The 20,711-nt window shown below is 35.8% G+C and overlaps 2 protein-coding genes across 7 annotated transcripts; both read right to left on the bottom strand.

The window, feature by feature from the left end:
* Positions 1–2,318: 2,318 nt before the first annotated feature.
* LOC121415377 (chromosome segregation in meiosis protein 3-like) lies at positions 2,319–13,901 on the bottom strand. Of its 5 annotated transcripts, none has more exons than XM_041608566.1 (7): positions 13,835–13,901; positions 11,151–11,314; positions 10,675–10,780; positions 9,441–9,639; positions 6,118–6,187; positions 5,231–5,331; positions 2,319–4,862 (listed from the first exon to the last, which is right to left on the bottom strand). In XM_041608566.1, the coding sequence occupies exons 2-7, from the start codon at positions 11,305–11,307 to the stop codon at positions 3,657–3,659; spliced, it is 1,839 nt and encodes a 612-aa protein (XP_041464500.1). In that variant the 5' UTR covers positions 11,308–11,314; positions 13,835–13,901; the 3' UTR covers positions 2,319–3,656. The 5 variants fall into 5 exon arrangements, with proteins under 5 accessions (XP_041464500.1, XP_041464498.1, XP_041464499.1 ...); XM_041608564.1 differs by having other exon boundaries at positions 11,151–11,318; positions 13,841–13,898; XM_041608565.1 differs by having other exon boundaries at positions 11,151–11,318; positions 13,835–13,895.
* Positions 13,902–17,302: 3,401 nt separating this feature from the next.
* LOC121415376 lies at positions 17,303–19,549 on the bottom strand. 2 transcript variants are annotated; one of them, XM_041608562.1, is made up of 3 exons: positions 19,429–19,549; positions 18,230–18,419; positions 17,303–17,747 (listed from the first exon to the last, which is right to left on the bottom strand). In XM_041608562.1, the coding sequence occupies exons 2-3, from the start codon at positions 18,353–18,355 to the stop codon at positions 17,556–17,558; spliced, it is 318 nt and encodes a 105-aa protein (XP_041464496.1). In that variant the 5' UTR covers positions 18,356–18,419; positions 19,429–19,549; the 3' UTR covers positions 17,303–17,555. The 2 variants fall into 2 exon arrangements, with proteins under 2 accessions (XP_041464496.1, XP_041464497.1); XM_041608563.1 differs by having other exon boundaries at positions 19,434–19,543.
* Positions 19,550–20,711: the final 1,162 nt, after the last annotated feature.

Here is a 20,711-nt window from a genome sequence, read left to right as displayed (position 1 = left end):
GGAAGGAGACAGAGTGAAAAGGTAAGGAAAGAAGGACAAATTGATAGTTTGACAATAGTAGAGAGGCAATAGAGGAATTGGTATTTTGTTTTGGCAAAATGGATAGGGGATTCACAATAATAATTATTTATCCAGGGTAGCCTCTAAAATGAGGAACATTCTTCCAGTGAACAGTGGATAAGATGTTATTATTACCCTTCTCTATTCTGAAATGTCAAATGCCTAACGAGAAGGCAGGTCTCGTTTCTAAGTCTTTGGTATAACTCAGCTGGAGATCATACACATGACCTCCCATTCAGGAGGCGGACACTGAACGACCATTTCTGAATTGAGAAATAGGGAAAGAAGAGGAAGGGAGAGCAGGGGAAAGGAAAGAAAAGAGTTGAGAGAAAGAGATATTTACATTCTAACATGGAAGAAAAAAAAATAGAAAGGAGTGGAGAAGAGGTAATGTAGCTTCCAAGGTCATTAGTGCTCTAACTTGTAGGAAGATGACAGTCAACTACAATGATTAAACCCTACATCAAGTTCTTTTCAGGGACATTCTAGCCTGAAATCAAAGTGACATTAAATAAATGACAATAATTAAGCAAGCAGAATGTAAAGTTTCATTGAAATTTAAATCGATAGCCTTAAATCAATATGAACCTCATTAAAAGAAAATTAAACTTGCAGAATGTGAAGTTTCATTGAAATTGGATGAAAAGGATGATATATTTTAAAGATATCAATGAAACTGTTCTATGAATGCCATGAATATGCAAATAATGCAATCAGCTTGTCTTTTGTATTTCATCATATGAAATAGTAATTATTGTAATTTTCTGTTTCAAGAAACTGGATTGACTCATCATTTAAGTAAAAGGATCATCATATCTGTAACTGTTTTTTTTTAAAGACAGATTTTTTTTAAATATATGGAAACAACGATCAAATAATTATATTTCATAAAATGATGCTAGGAAATTTCAGTGGGGACATTCAGGCACAGATCCAATCAGTTTTGACACAATACCATTTCAGAGGCCATATTGTTTTTGCACAATAGTCAAGTTGGCTTTTCAAACCTTATGGCCCGAATTCACAAAGGCGGTTTTGAAAACCCACGGTTGAGTCCATGGTTTATGCAGATTTCCATCATAAATTAAGCTGAATTTAGCGTTATAAGTATAAAACATGTCCAATGCTGATGCACGCATTTGTCACAGTGGGCCAGATTGACGCCTGTTACCATGGTTAGATACATTATTCTATTCACGAGTCCACTGTTTGAAGAGTGGACTCATGAATAAAATAGCGTATCTAACCATGATAACAGGTGTCAATTTGGCGCACTGTGACAAATGCGCGCATCGGCATTGGACATGTTTTATACACTCGCCCGATACGCGCTAAATTAAGCGTAATTTATGAAGGAAATCTGCATAAACCATGGACTCAACCGTGGGTTTTCAAAACCACGTTTGTGAATTCGGGCCATTGTGTCTAATCCAGAGGGATCCACACCTTGGATCCTGACATCATTAGCAAGGCATCCACACAACTGTTTCGCGAAAAATCCCCCCCCCCCCCCCTTTGCATTAAGCTACGGCCGGGATAATATACCACATAATAAAGTGCAGTTGGGTATATGCTCAGAGTAACAGCACTATATGAATGGACATATTATTAAACAGTATAGTTTCTTTTTTTTATTACTTGCAATAATAAACTGCAAATTTTTTCTGTATTCATAATAAAAATGTTGATCAATATCTGCACCTTCAATCTTTACCTCATCCAGCATATATTGAGAACCCTTTCGCTATCAGTATTATAATTGCTAGTAACGTGCTTAAAATTTGCTTCATGGTAATAAAAAAGTACTACTGGGTAGTCATGTGAAAAAAAAGACTACGAACAAAAATAAGTTGTCCGCTGAGAGGTGTAAAAGTTGTGTGTCGTACAGGACATCTCTGCGTCCCGTATGACATTTTCACCTCTAATTCACAAACGGTCATATTTTGGTTGGTTGTCATTTTTTCACACGACTACCCAGTCATACTTTATCATTATCACAAAACAAATTGAAGTTCCTCATTTGTTTAGACAGCAGGTTGAAAAGTGTGGTGAGAATGGCCAATTTTGGAATCGCCCTTCAGCTTTTCATAACATTCTCTGCCTCAGAATTTATTTTTCAGGAAAAAAATCCGACTTATTCTAAAGAAATTTCTGATTTGGCAAACATTGCTAAGTTTTGTAGTGTATCATATTTACAATCCAGCCTCCCTCCTCTGAAAAAATGAAGGAAAAATCAAGACCATAATTATCTTTCTTATGAATTATATATTTTTTTAATCATATAGCATCCATGTACACGATTATGAATAAACAGATAACACCTGAAAAGGTTAAATGACATAAAAACAATTATATTGTGGAAATTGCTCTAAATAACAAATTCTGTACTATTGGTATATGAAAAAGGATAGGATATGGGGGTAAAAAATACATAACCAGTCCTCTGAGCTGCCAACCTTGGGCACCCCCCCCCCTCCCCCCAAAAAGGGAACCATAACGGCCAAAAAAAAGGAATTTTTCAACACAACCCTTAAAAACAAATCTTACAACCTTTGGGAATGAGAAATTGATACATTCAGTGATTCTCAAAACTGTATTTTGAAAATTTGACCCACAAATGACCTTTCAACCTTTGGTGTAGTTCCCTTCATCCAATAAAGATTTATTAAACAGAATTCTTCAAAGGATACAATTTTCTTTATAAAATCTAAAAAACATATATATAATAATAATTAATTTCAATGTAAAGACATATTTTGTGAAGAAAAAATACTGTAATTTAGTTGCCAAAATGAGAATAAATAGGCAAAAACATAAGAGGCAGCAGCTCTGAATCCTACACAGGAATGTCAAATAAAGAGAATGAGTGGTACTTTTTAAAAATTAGTTTGGGACAGAGAATCAAAGGTTAAATTGAATTATTTACAAAGAAATGCACCAGAGTGACCAGAAGTACAAAAAGCTGATAATTTTTGGTATCATCCCCCGTCAAAAAAAAATTTGTAATTAAAAAATGTGTTCATTACTACTCGAATTCCCTATATGAACAATTATGATGTAGAGGGTATACAATAAAAATGTGCTTTACGGGATGAATTTTGCGATTTATCCTTTTTTTTATTGGATGCCTGATAAAACAAAATTGTTTTTTTCTTTTCTTATTTACAACCTATTCCAAAGCATGGAAATGGCTGGAATTTGCAGGATATTATCTTTTTGTAGCTTTATGATATCCAATCATTGAAATATGAACTGTATGAATTGTAAGATAAGAGCTATAAGTATATAAAGAGCACTTTTAGGGAAAAAACATCAAGAGAAGGTGCTAAATATCTAAGAATGGAATATTTGAATATTCAGAGAATCGGCAGTTGAAAAAGATTGAACAGCTACTGCACTTCTGTGAGATTTGCATGTTACTTGATCATAATACATTACATTTACCCTTTAGTTAATCGTTGGCTGGGCTTTAACCATCCTAACTAATTGATGAATTTGATAGAAAATGGATGTATATATATTGTACAAGAATAAAAATACCCATGTTATTTCTATTCTCATTTCTAATCTACATCAACTTATCATTCAGAAAAATTCTATTCAGTGTCTTGAGAATTTCCAGTGTTGACAGGTTCTGTATCTTGGTTACACATATCAATATCTATCTGAGTTTCATCATCATCTTCATCATCATCATTGATAACATTCTTTTTACTTTTCAACATGGTATACAACTGATCATCTTGTGAATTATTTATGTTCTGTGTTTCGACCTGTTCTGTCATTTGATTCCAGACTTCTCCTGCATCATCACCCACGACTTCATCTTGGCTGTTGCTCTTAGATCTTTCCTGTGATACTGGAAAAGAGTTTGAGTCTGTCGGATTTTGAGAAAGAACTGGTTCGGTCATCTGATTGCAAATATCAGCTTCAGCATCCTTGAGATGCTTCTCAGTATCATCCTCTATACCTTCAACATCTTTAGACAGAACATCATCTGTTTCTTCATCAATGACTCTTGCAGTCTTTTCCAACTTTGAGGGTGATCTAGAGTCTACATTTATTTCGTCGGAAGCATCCTTAGTTAACTGCAGAGAGAGAAGCTGCGTCATCTTGCTGGAGTCTTCCATCTCATCATCGTCATCATCATCGCTGATAACTCTCCTCTTCTTGGCTCCTTTGGAAGGCATCACTTGTGAATCATCTGTCTTGATGTCTTTGACAACCTCCATCACATCATCATCATCACTGTCATCATCGATAAGTCTCTTGTTTCTCTTGATTCCCTTAGGTGCTTCATCTTGTGATCCAACAGATTGCGAGTCTTTCACTGCTTTTTCCTCCTCGTCACTTTCATCCTCAGTTATATCCTTGCTCTTCTCAGCCACTTTAGGTACCTCGCATGATCTATTGATCTGAGACTGCATTGGCACAGGCTGGGTCATCTGATTCCACATCTCGTTCTCCATCTCCGCTTCATCCGCGTCAATTTCCACCTCTTCAGAAGCCGCCCCTTTCTGCGGAACCTTCTTCTGCTCCTTCTTTCCCTCCATCATCTGACTCTCCCACAGCTCCCTCTCCAGTTCATCCTCATCAGAATCAATCCCATCATTATCTACAACCTTTGACTTGGCTGATCCTGTCCCAAAGAGATCATTGAGTTCTGCTTCATCCAGACCATCACCCTGGGATGCTCCAGGCTTCTGGCTACTCTGCGCTTCCTTTTGCTTCTCCAGTCGACGTTCCATAGCAAGTCTCTTGTTGCGTTCGATGCGTTCCCTTTGCTCATCTGTCATTGGAACCTAGGTGTATCAAAAGAAAGAGAAACTTAATAAATAAATAACTAAGGCATTAACCATGGCATGTCTTGTCTACTTGAGAAAATGCACATCAATGGTGGCGTTTCAAAAAGCTGTAATGCACGACTGTCACTCGCTTGATGACTTGTTTTATGAGATATAAGTTTTTAGTTGGAGGGAATTTTAATTTCTCTCCCAATTATAAATTCTGCTTTCAGATGAATGTTAGTACAATGAATTAATCTTCAAAAACAAACTTTGACTGATTGAAAACAAAGTGATTTGTATCCAAGAAGGGATCAAGTCACTTTTCATCATTCCCTTGTGAACAGCATCTCAGTGGCTAAAACCTTAGCTCTAGTCATCATTACCTTAGGTGTATTGCTTGAGGGAGGTTGGGTGCCCGGAAAACTTGGTGTCGGGAAATCATCACCGAGACCAGTCGTCTCATTACCTCCTCCTTCAATAACATCTGCAAAAAAAAACAAAAGAAAATTAACTGATGCCACATAATGGGTTTATATATTGGAATGTCAGTATACAGAGATCAGTAGAGCATTCCAAACATAGCAGATTTTAAGTGCTTTGGAGGTGCATTTCACTGAAAACTGTTATCAGCTACTGAAATCCTTATATTTGATTGGCTGAAATACCGAGCGATAATTTGTCAGTCGAAACCATTCATAAAATGCTTAATCAAATACTTGCCAACACCATTTCACATAACTTAACATCAATACAAATCTTTTACCTTGGCCGATCACACAGTACATAATCAGGAACCTTAAACTTTTCTTTTTAATTTTACATTGATATTTTTTTTGCAACATGATGTTCTTATAATCAAAGAAGGAAATGTTTCTAAGCCCACCTCAATTTTTTTTCATAAATACCTCTTCCATTGTTATTAATAAACCTAATGCAATAATTCAGTCTTAACAAGGTAGGTACAATGAACTGATTCATCAATCATCATATTATATCATATTATAAAAGTTCGACTTACAGACTTAACTGCAATGGCCACAGGACCATGTATTGATCTAAGTAAAATTTAATACTGAATGGTACCATCAGTTAATTGCTAAAGATGAACTAATCAGAATGAATTGTAATAATTTTCTGCCTTGAATAGATAAATGTCAATGTCTACTATGCTTTTCTCATTGGATGAATCAGAATGTACCATATATGAAAAATATAGTTTTGGAAAGGGGATGGTAGTGGATAGGGAGGGGGATTATAAAAAAATGATTACCTTCTCCACCTCTAGTGACAAAATCCTCATCCAACAGAGGCATATCAAGACGAATCTTCTTTATACATGTCTGTTACAATACAAAACAAAAAAAATAGTTGAAATAATACGGTAAAATATTTTGGCAGCAGAACAATATCCTTGGTGGCTTATCCTCTACCTACATTCCTGACATCAGTTATAATCGGAATACCCAGCATTGAAAGCTGCAGAATAAACAACTATTGAATTAGCAGCCTGGTAAAAGACTTTGTGTCACTTCGTCACCTGATTGCACTTGAACCAGCATATCTTTGATAATAATTCAGTTACTATTCTATTCCTTTGAAATATTTTAATTACAATTACAGGCAGATGTACAGAATGTTATTGTTCAATTTAACCCTATCTTAACTCAGCTTTTCAAACAAAGTTTATACTGGAGGGGAGGTGGATCTTGCCTGCGATAGACACATGTAAAAGGTGTCCTGTTGTAGATTCAGGATTGGTTTAGGTCTATGGGGTTCAATTATAAAAACCAACCCACTGGTATCTGTAATCATTATTTACAGAGCAAACATTGGCAAACACATAATGGGGAAACTATGAAATCCAAGGAGGGACATAAAAAGAGAGAGAGGAAGGTTATTTTTTTTTTCAGACAACAGTAAACATAAACAAAAGATACAAATTTGGTCACATGGTTAGGGCACTGTTCTCGCCAGTGTATAATACGCATGGTGCAAACACCATGCGTGCGGAAATGGAGACCAAGTGGAACCATGCGTAAAATTTCAGCGACATGCGTGGAAAAATTAAATGGAAATATTCAGAAAAAAATAATACACTCCATGAACTCATCTTAGTGATATCAACTTCATTTATCGGGTTGCGCCGAAGTCCCACCAACTTAAGACCACTTACAGGCCTACTACGGCTAGGAAAGTGGCAAGGCGCCCAGCTAGCTCGCGGCTGCTATTGCGGGCATATGACGGCACGGCCGTTCCGTTGCCTATTCCCCCGCACATCACACCGGCTATGCTCCATGACCGGTAGCTGCGCTTACTGATATGATGGGAGTGGAACTTGGAATAAATGCATTGTATATACAAGGAACATGTACTTGTACTGTGTTTGTCATTTATCCCGCCCTCTATACACACAATGAACGAATAGCAAAGGAGTTGTACTGTGTCATTTTATCCCGCCCTCTCTGCACACAATGAACGAATAGCAAAGGAGTTTGAGAACTGTGCGTGACCGCTATGGTGCATGGATGTTAGGCCTGGGACGATTGTCATTTTTATCATTCAATTATTTCCTGAAAAAATAATCGAATGATTCGATTGTACGTCGGGAATCAGGTCTTTTAAGTCACAATAGTTGACCTACTTTATGGTGAAATCTCCATCAAAGTCACATGTTTAGAATAAATGAAAGTAGGACCTTTTTCCCCTTCTCCATGATATTTATATCAAAAGAAACTACATGAAATGAGATTAAAACTTTCAGTTTATTGTTCCAATGAAAATCCTTCCTAAATCCATGCTGGTACTCTGGTATTATGCATGCATCCCTCCAAGTGCCACACCCCTGCATATGAATGAATCAGCCCAGATCAGCCGTCCAAAGCCCAAAGATGTAAACAACTCATTCATGAACTATTCTTTGAGACTGACCCCAGGTGGAGCATTTCTTGAACAATTTCATCCCTTGCCCACACCATGTCCCCGCCCCCACTTGTGGCACTGCCCACGATTCTACACATTTAAAAAAAATATTTTGCAAAATATTCAATTTGAAATACCTTTTAAAATTACGATTTTTTATCATTTGAACCTACATGTATAACTGGGTCTATTTTTGGAGACTAGTCGAGAAAGTACCGGTGAAGACGGGCGCATGTTGGAATGTAGTTTTCATTGTGTGAGGGGGATAGAAAAAAGGTTGCATTATTGTTTTGAAACATGAAAGGAATTCTCCGGCTCCCACCCTTATCTTTCTCTCTCCCTCACACACACACACACACAGATGGGGGAGGGGTCAATTTATTTCTGAAGTCATGACCTCTCCTGATAAGGGAACCACTGCCTTCTTCTTTGTTTCCCCAAAAGTTTCATTGGCTATCCGAAGGTCCAATCAGCTCAAGTGAGCTTGGTTGTGTGTTTTCTTACTGTTTTGTGCACGCAGACAATGAACTCATTTTGTGTATCGAGGGCAAGGTTGGGTGGGATTCGGAGCGCTTTCATGTTCGTGTGTAACTGTGAATGTAATACAATCATTGATTATTTTTGAAAAATTATCTCGGTAACATAATTTTTAAACCTGTATGAAGTGTCATCATTGTTTTCTTGTAATTTTGTTATTATTACTTGGGTATTCGAGTTCTCCCAATGTCATAATCGGGATCTGCCGAACATTCGATTTGTGTAAATTTTGCTAATCGATTGGTGATTGGCGGCATGCCAATTGAACCATTCGATCAATCGATGTTTACTCCCAGGCCTAGCATTTATGTGCATTTGTGTGGGCGTAAAAATACGCCACAATGGGGCTTCCTTGGCGTCTCTATTTGATGAAAAGGCCGTCGCTTCCGCGCTCCGCGCACCCACCCCCCGGGAGTGGCAGCACAAGTCCCTGACATGGGTGAATTTTTTTCTGGCGAGAACGCTGGGTTAGGGTATTGTATTTATTCCCTGTATTTTTAGACAGGTTATTTCTGCAATTAATAACAGACATATCAATTCATCACACTGCCATCATCATGATTACATAATATACAATATTATTATTAAGATGTAGGGTTTTAGAGGCATGGATATTTTTGACGCTTTGCTAGGAGACATAATGTTGAAATTGATTTTTAACATGCATGCCTATGAAAACCGTCCAATATTGAAAATATTTTTTGGACGAAATGAATATTTTGCCCCACCCACAAGATTATCATTGGTTAATAAATGTGCGCATGAAGCTATTGTTTCGTCACAATGAAATTGCATTGCGCATTAGTTGCCAAAAGGAGCATCAATCTATTGAATTCAAATGCACTTGAAATATACGCTAGCGCATCTTTACTCTAGTATTACAGAGATTTCTTTCTTTTAATGGCATGCCATGCTCATGATTTACAAGATTTCCATAAATGATGGTTACTGAAAACAATTTTTTTTTCATTACTTCATGTTTAGCTTTGTGCGGATATCTAAATAATAATAATATTGGATGACCAATTCTCGTAGGATGCGTAGAAATAGTTACTCGCTGAAGAACAAGATTCATCTATGACTCATCCAATATTACTCTTCAGCTCGTACAATATTTCTTCGCATAAATATCTCTACCTGTACTGGCTTCTTGCTCCCCAGCTTCTCAATGCGCTCAATGACATCATCAAAGGGCATCTTGGGAAACAAACGATGCGCCCAGTGCTCCATTACCCGCATCAGTCGATCGAGGTCAGATACCTCATGACCTTTGCCCTTGAACTTGACCTTCTCAAAGTGTTTCATCAGGACTGGGAGTCCCCTCTCGCCAGTCAGTCTGCAAAATGAACAAATATTGTGGTGATAAAAAGTGAATGGTGAATTTTAATGAGTGGGGAAACAATACTTCAAAGAAGTCAACTTTATATACAAGAGGTCCTAATATTCATCATTACCTAATCAGATTATGTGTGGAGAAGAAATTCATTTTATATCATAGAAGGGCTAATATCTAGCATTATTAAAATAATAATAAAAACAATAAAAAAATTATATTGTAATGGAGAATTCATGACACACAATGTATTCTCTCTAAAAGAAGAAATAATCCTCAATAGAATAAGCAATATCCTACAAAATAGATGCACAATTATTGGTTTTTAGGTCACAATCTGTACTTGAACATCCAACTTTTTTTGTTTACTGGATTTTATTAGATGTAACATTTATTGATAGTGACCAAAATAAAGATATTTAATCATCAGGGGATTTGGACCAGGCACCTGGATCCCTACTGCCCCATTAGTTAAGTCAGCCTAATAACCCTTTTCTCCTCTTCCAACAGCCACACAAGGCTAAATACAAAAATCTGTTTTCCTTCCTTAGTTAGCAGTTACATCCTTAACTTAAAGAAACTGAAGTCATAAAAATATTTCCCTAAGAGCCCCTATATCCAAGAGAATTTTGCACCCACCTTGTAGATGGACTGTATTAAATAGGCCTAGATCTTTAAAAGGGAGTGATAGGCCTTTACTTTTCCCGATCACTCAATTTCTATTACCTTCTTAGGGGGTATCAAATTTCAGAGCGAAATCGCTCGTTGGTCGGCCGATCCCATGAATTTTCCCCCTGTACTATGGTGTGACATCTTTGAGACAGTCCTCGCTATGTCCCGGCATTGCCAGGAAAAAAGTTTGTACATGTCCCTGCACGTCCCGCTAACTTCAATGATTGTCCCCGCGGACCGGGGGCAGTCTTTTGTACATTCCCCGCCATGTCCCGGGAATATAATTAATAAGTGCATAACTTAAAGAAATGAAGTCATACAAATATCTCCCTATATCCTATTCCTAGTTAAGAATTTTTCACCCACCTTGTAGCATCCAGTTTAGGTATTGGTTTCCTGTTAACCACTCTCTTAGCAGCCGGAGCAGCTCCTTCTTCAGCTCCAGCAGGATCCAGTAGAGTGTCCAGGAGCCCTGAGGTCAATTAAAAAGAATGTTGTAACCTCTGGAAAACTAGATGCAAATTTGACTTATCTAGCAAGAGGATCAATTGCCAATTTTCATTGATTTGTAAGTTTATTTGACAAAAATAAATCATACAGTAGTCAATTTAACCTTTTACCTGATATGAAAATAATAAAGAAATCGACATACAAATAACACAATGAATGGAATTGGTAAGGAGCACAATATTGTTGGATAGACCACTAACACTATGTCCCACTGCCCATTTAATACTTCACAACTACGATTGGATCATCAGTAACCATCGCCCACTGAGTGGGTTAAATTGATGAACAGTGAGTAGGGTAGGCGAGGAAACATAGACAAAGAAACAACAAACCTTCATTGCGCTGTCCACTCGTGTTAAGTAAGTTCTCTTGGTCTTCATCATCATCTAATCCAGGAAGTCTTGTTACAGCAGGAAGATCATCGTCATCATCAAATCCATCTTCAGGTCCCATTAGGTCATCAAGATCAAGATTGATTGATGTCTCCATGTTGAAGCTGCCTGAATTGATTAGAAATATCATAGTGCTTTCAAGAGAATAACATGTGATACAATTTTTCTAAGCACTGCATACTATTACACCACCATGGCTAACCATAAAAGGGGAATCCAACCCAAATAAAAACTTGTTTTTATAAGGAAAAGAAAATTCAGACAAGTTGATAGGTAAATTTCATAACTTTCTTGTTGTTTGACCAATATTGGACAAACAAGAAAGTTCTGAATTTTTAAAAGTTGTAAATATTGGTAATCACTACACCCAAGACTTCACATTGGCCACATATGGGATGTCATAGTGATGTAAGGCAAGGACTACTCTTCCATGTATATTATGGCTAAAATGTAATTTTCCCAAGTTTTATTTCATATTATATTTTTCTTTCATGAGGACATAAAACAATTTTATTCATTTCTAAAACATTTCAGTTTTCTAAAATTTTTAAATGTATTAAAAAACCAACAAATATTTAGATTTTGCTAGATGATTGGATTTTTTGTTTGCTTTAAGTTTGAACTTTTTCATCTTTTGATCTTTCTTTCATTTTTCTATCCTTTCTGCATCCTTCCTGCTTGCTTTTTTTTGTTCAATCTTTTTTCCGAATCTTTCCTAGCTTTCATTCCTATATTTGTTCTCTTCTACTTTCCTTCTTTTTAAAATTTCCTTTTTATTTCCTTCTTTCTTTCTTGCTTCCTTCTCCCTTCCTCTCCTCTTTCTTTTTGTACTTTCTCTCCATTATTTTCTTTCTTTTTTCATTCTCTCCTCTGTTCATTCTTTCCTTCCTATCTTTAATTCGTTATTTCCCTTTTCCCTTCCTCCTGTTTTTTTTTCTTTGTTCTAGGAATGAAGGTAACACTTTTCTTTCCTTCATTCTTCCTCCTTTTTTCGTACTTTTTTCCCTTTCTTTCACACATTCATTCATCTTCTCTTTATTTCTTTTCTATTCATTTCATTTGAAGTATAACATTGTGTAGAATCTAGTCTTCTTTGTTGATATTTTTATAAAGACCTCACTCGTGCATTGTACTTTGTCGATTGTCCTGTAGCCTGTATGCATATTTCATTTTGTGAAATCTGGTCACCCGGCCCTGGCTGCAATGCCAATGGCCAATGCCACTTCGCGCCAAGGGATATTGGCGTCCACAACACACGACTTTCTGTGCACAGCAGAAAATATGAGTGAACATGGACAGTCTCAATTTATCAAGACATGATTTGTATTGGTTTATATTATAACTTTATCATGTCGATATCTACGGAATATCCTTTATTCCTTGGCTTGTTTTCTGGACTGGGACAATCCCAATTTTTATTTTATTAGTCTAAGTTAAGAATCAAATCAGAATAGATCTAAGTAACAATTTTTATAGTGTTTACATCTAACGTTAGACATACTATAGCAGAGTTTCATATGAGACAAACTGTGGCGCCCAAACTACATCACTGACAAGTCAACTGATGTCTTCACTTCAAATCAATCTAGCTTATCTTTAAGGCAGTGTATACAGCCACACGCGTGTGTCTTTACCATCCAGCCACACGCGTGTGGTTATATCCAGAACACCTATCTGTGGATACCGCCACACGCCGCCAGTAATAACAGTAAAACACGTACCGCGGTATGTAGGTCTGACCGTCTATATCACGATCAAAATAACCTCATTTCTTCATTAAATTCTTACATTCTAAACCCCTTTGATTTCTTTAAATCGTTTCAATTTCATTCTCACCATCTTCTTTCCTTGCTTTTCTTGTCTTGTTACAAAACTCAAAGGCCGCCTGTGCCTGTTAAATAGCAAATTTCCACACTTTTTCTACTTGCGTCGATTCTCTACTGAATCTAGGCAATGTGCGCGTACGTACAAAACCCAAACTGTGTATGTCTACGCTACTACTGTGCTGCGCTAACGCTGTATGGGTCTGCCACCGCGAAGGAAGCCAGAATCGACACAAGTAGAAAAAGAGAATTTGCTGTTAAACAGACGACCGTTTGTAACAAGACAAGAAAAGCAAGGAGAGAAGACGGTGAGAATGAAATTGAAACGATCTAAGGATATCAAAGGGGTTTAGAATGTAAGAATTTAATGAAGAAATGAGGTTATTTTGATCGTGATATAGACGGTCAGACATACGTGTTTTACTGTTATTACTGGCGGCGTGTGGCGGTATCCACAGATATGTGTTCTGGATATAACCACACGCGTGTGGCTGGATGGTAAAGACACACGCGTGTGGTTGTATACACTGCCTATCTTTAACCAGGCGAACATGCAGATAGTACCGGAACGCTGCGGCCGAGAGCTCACGGCCCAGCCCGCTCCGTTTCGACAGCGAACGATCGGCTGCCGGCTGCCACAGCACAGCCACATCGGCGCCGCTTTTTTATTTGTCTTCAATTTTCCTGACACAATAAAGGTTCATTCACTACATCATATCTATAAGTTCAGAATATGAGTAAATTATTAAACAAAACAAGCAACAAGGGCTAAAAAAATGACAAAAACCAAACCTAACGTACCGGTACCTGTACAGTTGTTGATAAAGTATGCCGTCGAGTCTTGAAATTGCGCGCGCTTAACTTTCTGCTACTACCGTATAGCAGAGTAAAACAAGAAAAAGGAAAAAAATAATCGAAGACCTAATTGTCATTGTGAACCGCATAAGGATCTGATCTCCCGGGTATATCTTTATGTATAGTGAACACAGACAGATTCGAAGCCACACTGGTCAAAATAACAATTTTATTCGACTTAAGAAAATTATCAAATGCTATGATTTTCTGGGCGGGATGTTGAACAATATAAGTCAATCTTTGGTCCGGGTCTTTAGTGCTTTTGGCTTGAGGCGCAAATTATATATGTAATTTGTTTTTGTTCTGCTTTGAAGCGCCTTGAACATATCTAATCCGGGATCTAATCAATGTGGAAAGTGCGCTGTACAAGTCTCATGTATTATTATATTATCATATATTGTATTCATCATCATTCTAGGGATTCTAGTAAAGTGTATTTTACTATAGAAGAATTAACAATAACAATAGTAGCCAGCAATATAGTGTTCAGAACCAATTGCTGTACCTGTTTTTGGAATCATGTTGATTTTCAAGATCTTCATAATCATCGCTATCATATACGACCTCAATATCAAAATCAAAAGTGGAGGTGCATGGCCGCTTAATTAGAGATCCGAGGATCGGGGATTCTATTCCCATATGGCTCTCAGTGGCGTATCTACGGGGGGGGGCATGGGGGCACATGTCCCCATTATCGGCTGGCAAAAAAAAAAACGGGGGAAAAGGAGAAAAGAAGGAGAAAGAAAGAGAAACGAAGTGGGGAAGAAGAGATTATTGTATTTTATATCATATTATGTTATATTATATTACATAAGAACTATCATTATTTGATAAGAAAGACTCTCGATCAGACATTAGTTGTGTAAAGTTCCTAGTTGCACTTAAAGTTACTCGGTGCTTTTTGTTAGAGCAAAGTTATTCAAGAAAATATACAGACTCGATCCTGTTTAGAAGAATGTAATAATAATAATTATTATAATAATTATAATAATAAATAAGGATAATAATGATAATAAGAAGTAGAAGAAGGAGGGGGAGAAGAAGAAGAGGGAGAAGAAGAAATTCAGTATGTTTTAATATACCATCCATAACAAATTATTCTTTGGTACATTCTTTAATTAACAACAAAAGGCAAAACTAATAATACCTTGCAAATCTACCAATCCTCTACTCAAATTGCACATGCATTAAATCAATCCTCGTACATAATAGGGAAAAATTAGATGGTAACATAACATTAAGATATAATGAATAATAAAGAAATGGATCAACACCATTCACAGATTGTGTAACATTTATAAATGTTTTTTTTATTAATATTTACTTTGGTAAATTTTTAATGAATTTATGGAGTTCTAAAAACATTTATAATGCTATTATGCCTGTGCATTAAGTTCAAACATTTAAAGAGGAAAGTGGGATGAGGGTGGACTTAACAATTAAGAGTCATCAGGATCTAATATAATGGCAACAAACGCTTGAAAAAACAACACATGAATACATACACAACCAAAAAAAAACAATTAATACCATGAAGATATTAGTTTAAATTTTTTTATTATCTCTCAAAATACCCATCACCCATCTTGTCCACAGCACACTATTGCAAAACATCTGAATACACATTACACATTTTTATATATATAATAATCAAATGATAATTAATTCATGTGATATCATCTTTTACAAAAGGATGATGCAACATAATACATGTAATAAAAAAAGACTTCAATGTCATTATATCGGTCTTTATAATACTAGTACGCTAAATGCAATATAGTAACGAATTACTGAAACTTCAAAGCATCAAAATTGCTCATACTAAAGCAACTATAATTGCAGTAAGTTTCTCTCAATCAAGGCAACGCATTGTTTTTTTCAAAATTCATTTGATAATCTTTAATCTTACCAGTAGATCCTGAATGAAATATCAGTCTCTTAATTTTCAAAGTGACGATAATCATACATCAAATACTTTTATTCATAAATTGATATTGCTGTAGTTATGTTTCTTAATCAGAAGCATCAATTCACATCACATGTCATAAAGGAATTGGATAAATCAGCTATAAAATGCTTTAAATACTTTTTTGTTTAAATAAACACACAAGTTTTAATACTGCATTCTTGAACAAAAATTGACATATTCATGTTATTTTGCAATTATAAGCTCACTGTACCAGAGATGAATTCAAATTTTACTTTTCATATTCATCAATAGAATACTTGAATACTGTTAGTGTTTTTGTTTATAATAAAAAACTATTATAGTTAGGCACTTAATGCTGCAATCACTTTCAAAATCATATCACATGACCTTTTATATTCATCTATAGCTTAATTTGTTTGAAATACATGTAGTTTGTTCCATAATACTGTTCATATGAGATGAGGGAGTCATAAAACACCCAAGTTCTATTAAAATAAGATTATATATTGATTCACTTAAACTGATTTATATTTATACACTTTTTTAATTGAGAAAATTTACTCTAGAACTGGATATTATCACATGTTTCTAGGAATAGAATGTTGATTTCTGATCTTGTCACAATTTTGTTTTCAGTTTTGTGTGTTACAATTAATCATCCCTGCTTTGATTTATTAATTCATACCCATGTTATGCACATGGAAGTAAGAATAATCAAAACATTTTAAGTATTTCTTTTACTTTCTGAAATAATTAATATCAATATATTTTTTTTTAGGGGGGAGTGTAAAACAAATATGATTTTCAAAGAAAAGCATTCTTTTCACAGCATATCAAAATAATGTCAAAATCAACACACAATATTTATCATGATGATATCTGTAAAATGAAACTTATAGCCACCAGAGTATGATGATAGATAGTGAACAAAGATAAACAATGCTATTAAATGTCCATATTCAAATGAAGTTTGTTTTACATACTTGGAATGTAGATTCAGAAGTGTAGCAATACTCTCTGCATAGCACATAATGCACACACAAACATAGTCTTTACTCATAATAAAAGAAGAAAGAGAGTAAACAAGAATGTAAAAGACCCTGTAATCTTAGCTCTGGGAACCTAAAATTGACTGGCCCGTATTCTGAAGTCAGGTTTAAATTACACCACGGTCTAACTCTGTGCTAAAGTTATGGGGAGCCAAAAGCTAAAAATTTCTGTTTATATTGTATATTTCTTATGTTTACTATTTTGTTTCCTGCTTTCATAATGAATAAGAATACTTCAGTTATCATTTCCCAGACAATTATGAACAATTTGGGTGTCATAATTATGGGTTAATGTACTGAACGTGTACTGTTGTGGATTTGTGCTCTAATTTGCTCTCCATATAGTTAAACCACAACTTTAAACCAGAGTTCAGAATAAGGGTCTATGCATGTTTCCAACTGAGCACAGGGACTGAGCATAGAGCTCATTTAATCATGCATAATCTTTAGGACTTTAGAGAAATACACCTTCTACTTCTCAAGAAGTGATGGGATCATCTGTATTGCATTATTGCACATTATTGGAGGAAATTCTGGCAGCTTGATAGCATAAGGTCTGATCTCATTTTCTCATAAAAGGATGACTAATTCAAGTCAACATAGCAATCCATTTGCATAGAGATAAATTGGAATTATAATTAACATAATGCCCATCAACACCTTTCAATTAAAATCATAACATCATAACTCAATAATTATAGCCTTTCCATGCAAACGAATTCAAAATACCAATGTCTTTCAGAGCTCCTTTCGCAACTCTCTGTGAGTCAGATGCCTTTTCGCCACCATTTCTGCTAAGTCGTTCTACCATATCCTCAATCTCGTCCCTTGTCATGTTTTTATTTGGCCGATTAGAAGTGACAGGTCTCTCCTTAGGAACCTACACAGACAATGACATATGCAAGAAAAAAAATGTATGAAATTAAATATGACTAGAGAAAGCCATAGTAGCAGATGCCTTACAGAGCTTGGGATGGAACATGAAATTTGTTATATCTTCTGATTATATTTTTATTGGGAAGGAGACATTGATGTGCAATCCCATTTTGTTTTGTATGTTCCTATTCTTATAATTAGCATATTGGTGTCTCGATATAAGGAATATGTGTATAAAAATGATGCACAAATCCGCACACTGAAAATGTTAATAATCATGATGGTGATAATAAAAATGATATATATATATCACAATCATCATAATAGTCAGATTAATACTAAAAATACTGTAAATGCTAATAATTGTCGTCCTAATAATCATAATGAAAATTCTTTCAGAGTGCATACTAGATACCTCTATAATATAGAAAAATGTAAAATTACAAACATAGGAAAATTCTACTTCACTCAGCAATAATACATCACCTCATAGAGTCTCTCAACCACCTGGTCAATCTCGAATTCAGTGGCCTTTTGGTAACCCATATGCATGTCATCTGGCTTGGTTATTGTACCCCAGGGACGCTTGGAGGTGCGATGAGGAACTGACATGTTTACTCTGCCCTAAAATATAGCCTCTATAGCAAATACTGTTGATCAACGTATGTCTGAATTCCTAGTTTAAAACAGAAAATGGTAAAGTATGTGAAAACCAACTACTCCAGAGAAGCAGATTGCGAAGAGATAAATAAAAAAAGTATCTTAGGACCACCATGTCAAAACTAAGTTTGACAAATTTTATTTTTCTTTTGATCATGTACAGGTTGTAGGACAATTATTCCAGATGATAATAAAAAATGATGATGATGATGATAAATTAACATCATCAATTTGATCATATGATAACAATAATGAAAAAAACTAATACCAGGTATACTGCTGCTACTACTACTTAAAATGATACCAAGCATTAAATCCACTCTGCAAAGAGTGCTCAAGGCACAAAAACTTTATTTCATTCTTTATCATATGCCTTCTTACAAATCTTGAATGGTTTTTGTATTATATTTTGAAAAATTAAGAAGATGAAAAGGAAAGTTTGTGTAATCATTATTAAAAAAAACAGGAAATACAGGGATCCAATTGTTGCAAATTCTGACCTAAAACGAAAACTTCGGTCTACGATGATTATTCCGCTGAACTACGTTGGCTCCATGTGCTCACCAAATGAGAGGAGAAAAAAAAGGTTTTACAAATTTTTAAAAACTCCTCAAAATACTGCTGCCAGCTGTCTGTCCCAATCATGCTACTTGTACATGATATTGAATATATTCAAATTTATGTTGAACGACTGATCTTGAATTTGAAATGACAAAATGCTGATGAAATTTTCTTTAATCCTATAATCATTTCGTAGGCTCTTTCCATTTCATAGTTTATTGTACTCTGTAGTGAGTATCATCATACTACCAATACCATTATAACCTCGTTCGTAGGATGAGTGAATACCATATGTACATTCCATTTTACAACTCCCCAAAATATATCATAACCCCGGGATCATAACCTTGTTGAATGAGTGCCAATTAAAGTTAGGCCTATATGTCCACAAATAAAAATATTTTACTATGATCTTACCCTCATGTTCTATGTTTCAAATTCATTATAAGAAATTTTACACTCACCTCACCTGCTCGATAATGCAAAATAAAGGATCAAATCATTTCATACTCTCGCGTCTCGAGTCGCCCGAGCGTCCCGTTGTTAGGTACGGCAGGTGCACGTTGCTACGGCTCGAAAATGTTCCCGTATTTATTGGCAATTACGGGCGCGCGATCGAGAGAGGACGCGACGTGCCGGTTCCGGGACAGCCCGACCACCGGACAGCCCGACCCTGGACAGCCCGACCCGCTGCCCTGGACAACTCGTCCCGGTCGAGTTGTCCAGGGTTGGCTCTGAATCGGACAACTCGACCACTTGAACTCTTCTTCAAAATTTCATTAAATAAAATTTCAAAATTTACTTCAAAAGTATTTTCCCGCATAATCCATGTTTCTTCAATATATTCCCGACAGAAAAATTGACATTTCAGTGCATTTTGAGCTATTTTGAAAGAAAATAAAGCGAGTTCCCTTGCAACGAGAAAAATCCGATACCGCTGGCGAGCTGTGTTCATTCAACTTACAACTTGCAAATTTGAGTTGATTTTTCCGTCACTTTACATATTTTAATGGTGAGTGTGAGCTATTTTGTATTTTCATATTCCATTTTCACATTTCCTATACTTATTTAAAGTTATTGCATTTTACAAAACTGATACTTAATGCAAACTTTTTGAGATAGTTCACCTGGAAAGGACACCGATACGGTACGTACTTTGCTTCGCCTCGCCGGCCGGCCAGCTGGGCGACCGGCTGTGCTGTGATTGTGACTGAGTGAGGCAGTCAGCTCAACTAGCTAGCTATGGCCTATGCGAGGTCAACTTACTTATTTCAGTTAATTTTCCGTCTCTTGACATATTGCTCATTTTCCAGTGGCGAGAGTGTGCTATTTTTGTATTTTTACGCTTCTTCCACTTATTAAAAAGGTTTTTTTTATGTCTCTAACTAAAAAAAGGAAATAGATTTGAAAATGTCTCAGTAGCCGGCATATGTACATGTAACTAGTTATGAAGTTTACAATTTTTGTAGGAAAGTGTCATTGTTTATTTTTGTTCTTAAATATAATTTCTTTATTGTTTTCGAAGTTTTGAAGGGCAGGGGGGGGGGGGGTAAACAACTGACAATATATTGGGTATTTATAATTATCAAAATTGAATAATTTATTGAAAAATGAAATGTACTCTGCCGAAATTGAAAAATTTAACTTTTTATCAAAAATCTAAAAACTTGCTTTTTATTGATTACTGTCGCAGCTTTTTTTAATGCAACTTCCATTGGTAACAGTGGGTCTTCTGGAGGATACAAGC

Source organism: Lytechinus variegatus, chromosome 5, assembly GCF_018143015.1.
Source record: "Lytechinus variegatus isolate NC3 chromosome 5, Lvar_3.0, whole genome shotgun sequence".
NCBI lineage: Eukaryota > Metazoa > Echinodermata > Echinoidea > Temnopleuroida > Toxopneustidae > Lytechinus > Lytechinus variegatus.
The sequence above is the reverse complement of the archived record's forward strand: the minus strand, read 5'-3'. Positions and strand labels throughout refer to the sequence as shown.

Coding starts and splice junctions, on each gene's coding strand:
- LOC121415377 (XM_041608566.1), bottom strand. CDS start 11,307: ATGGAGACATCAATCAATCTTGATCTTGATGACCTAATGGGACCTGAA. Junction 10,781..11,150: donor GAGTGGACAGCGCAATGAAG/GTTTGTTGTTTC, acceptor AATTGACCTCAG/GGCTCCTGGACACTCTACTG. Junction 4,863..5,230: donor CCTCAAGCAATACACCTAAG/GTAATGATGACT, acceptor TGATACACCTAG/GTTCCAATGACAGATGAGCA.
- LOC121415376 (XM_041608562.1), bottom strand. CDS start 18,355: ATGTCAGTTCCTCATCGCACCTCCAAGCGTCCCTGGGGTACAATAACC. Junction 17,748..18,229: donor TGGTTGAGAGACTCTATGAG/GTGATGTATTAT, acceptor TTGTCTGTGTAG/GTTCCTAAGGAGAGACCTGT.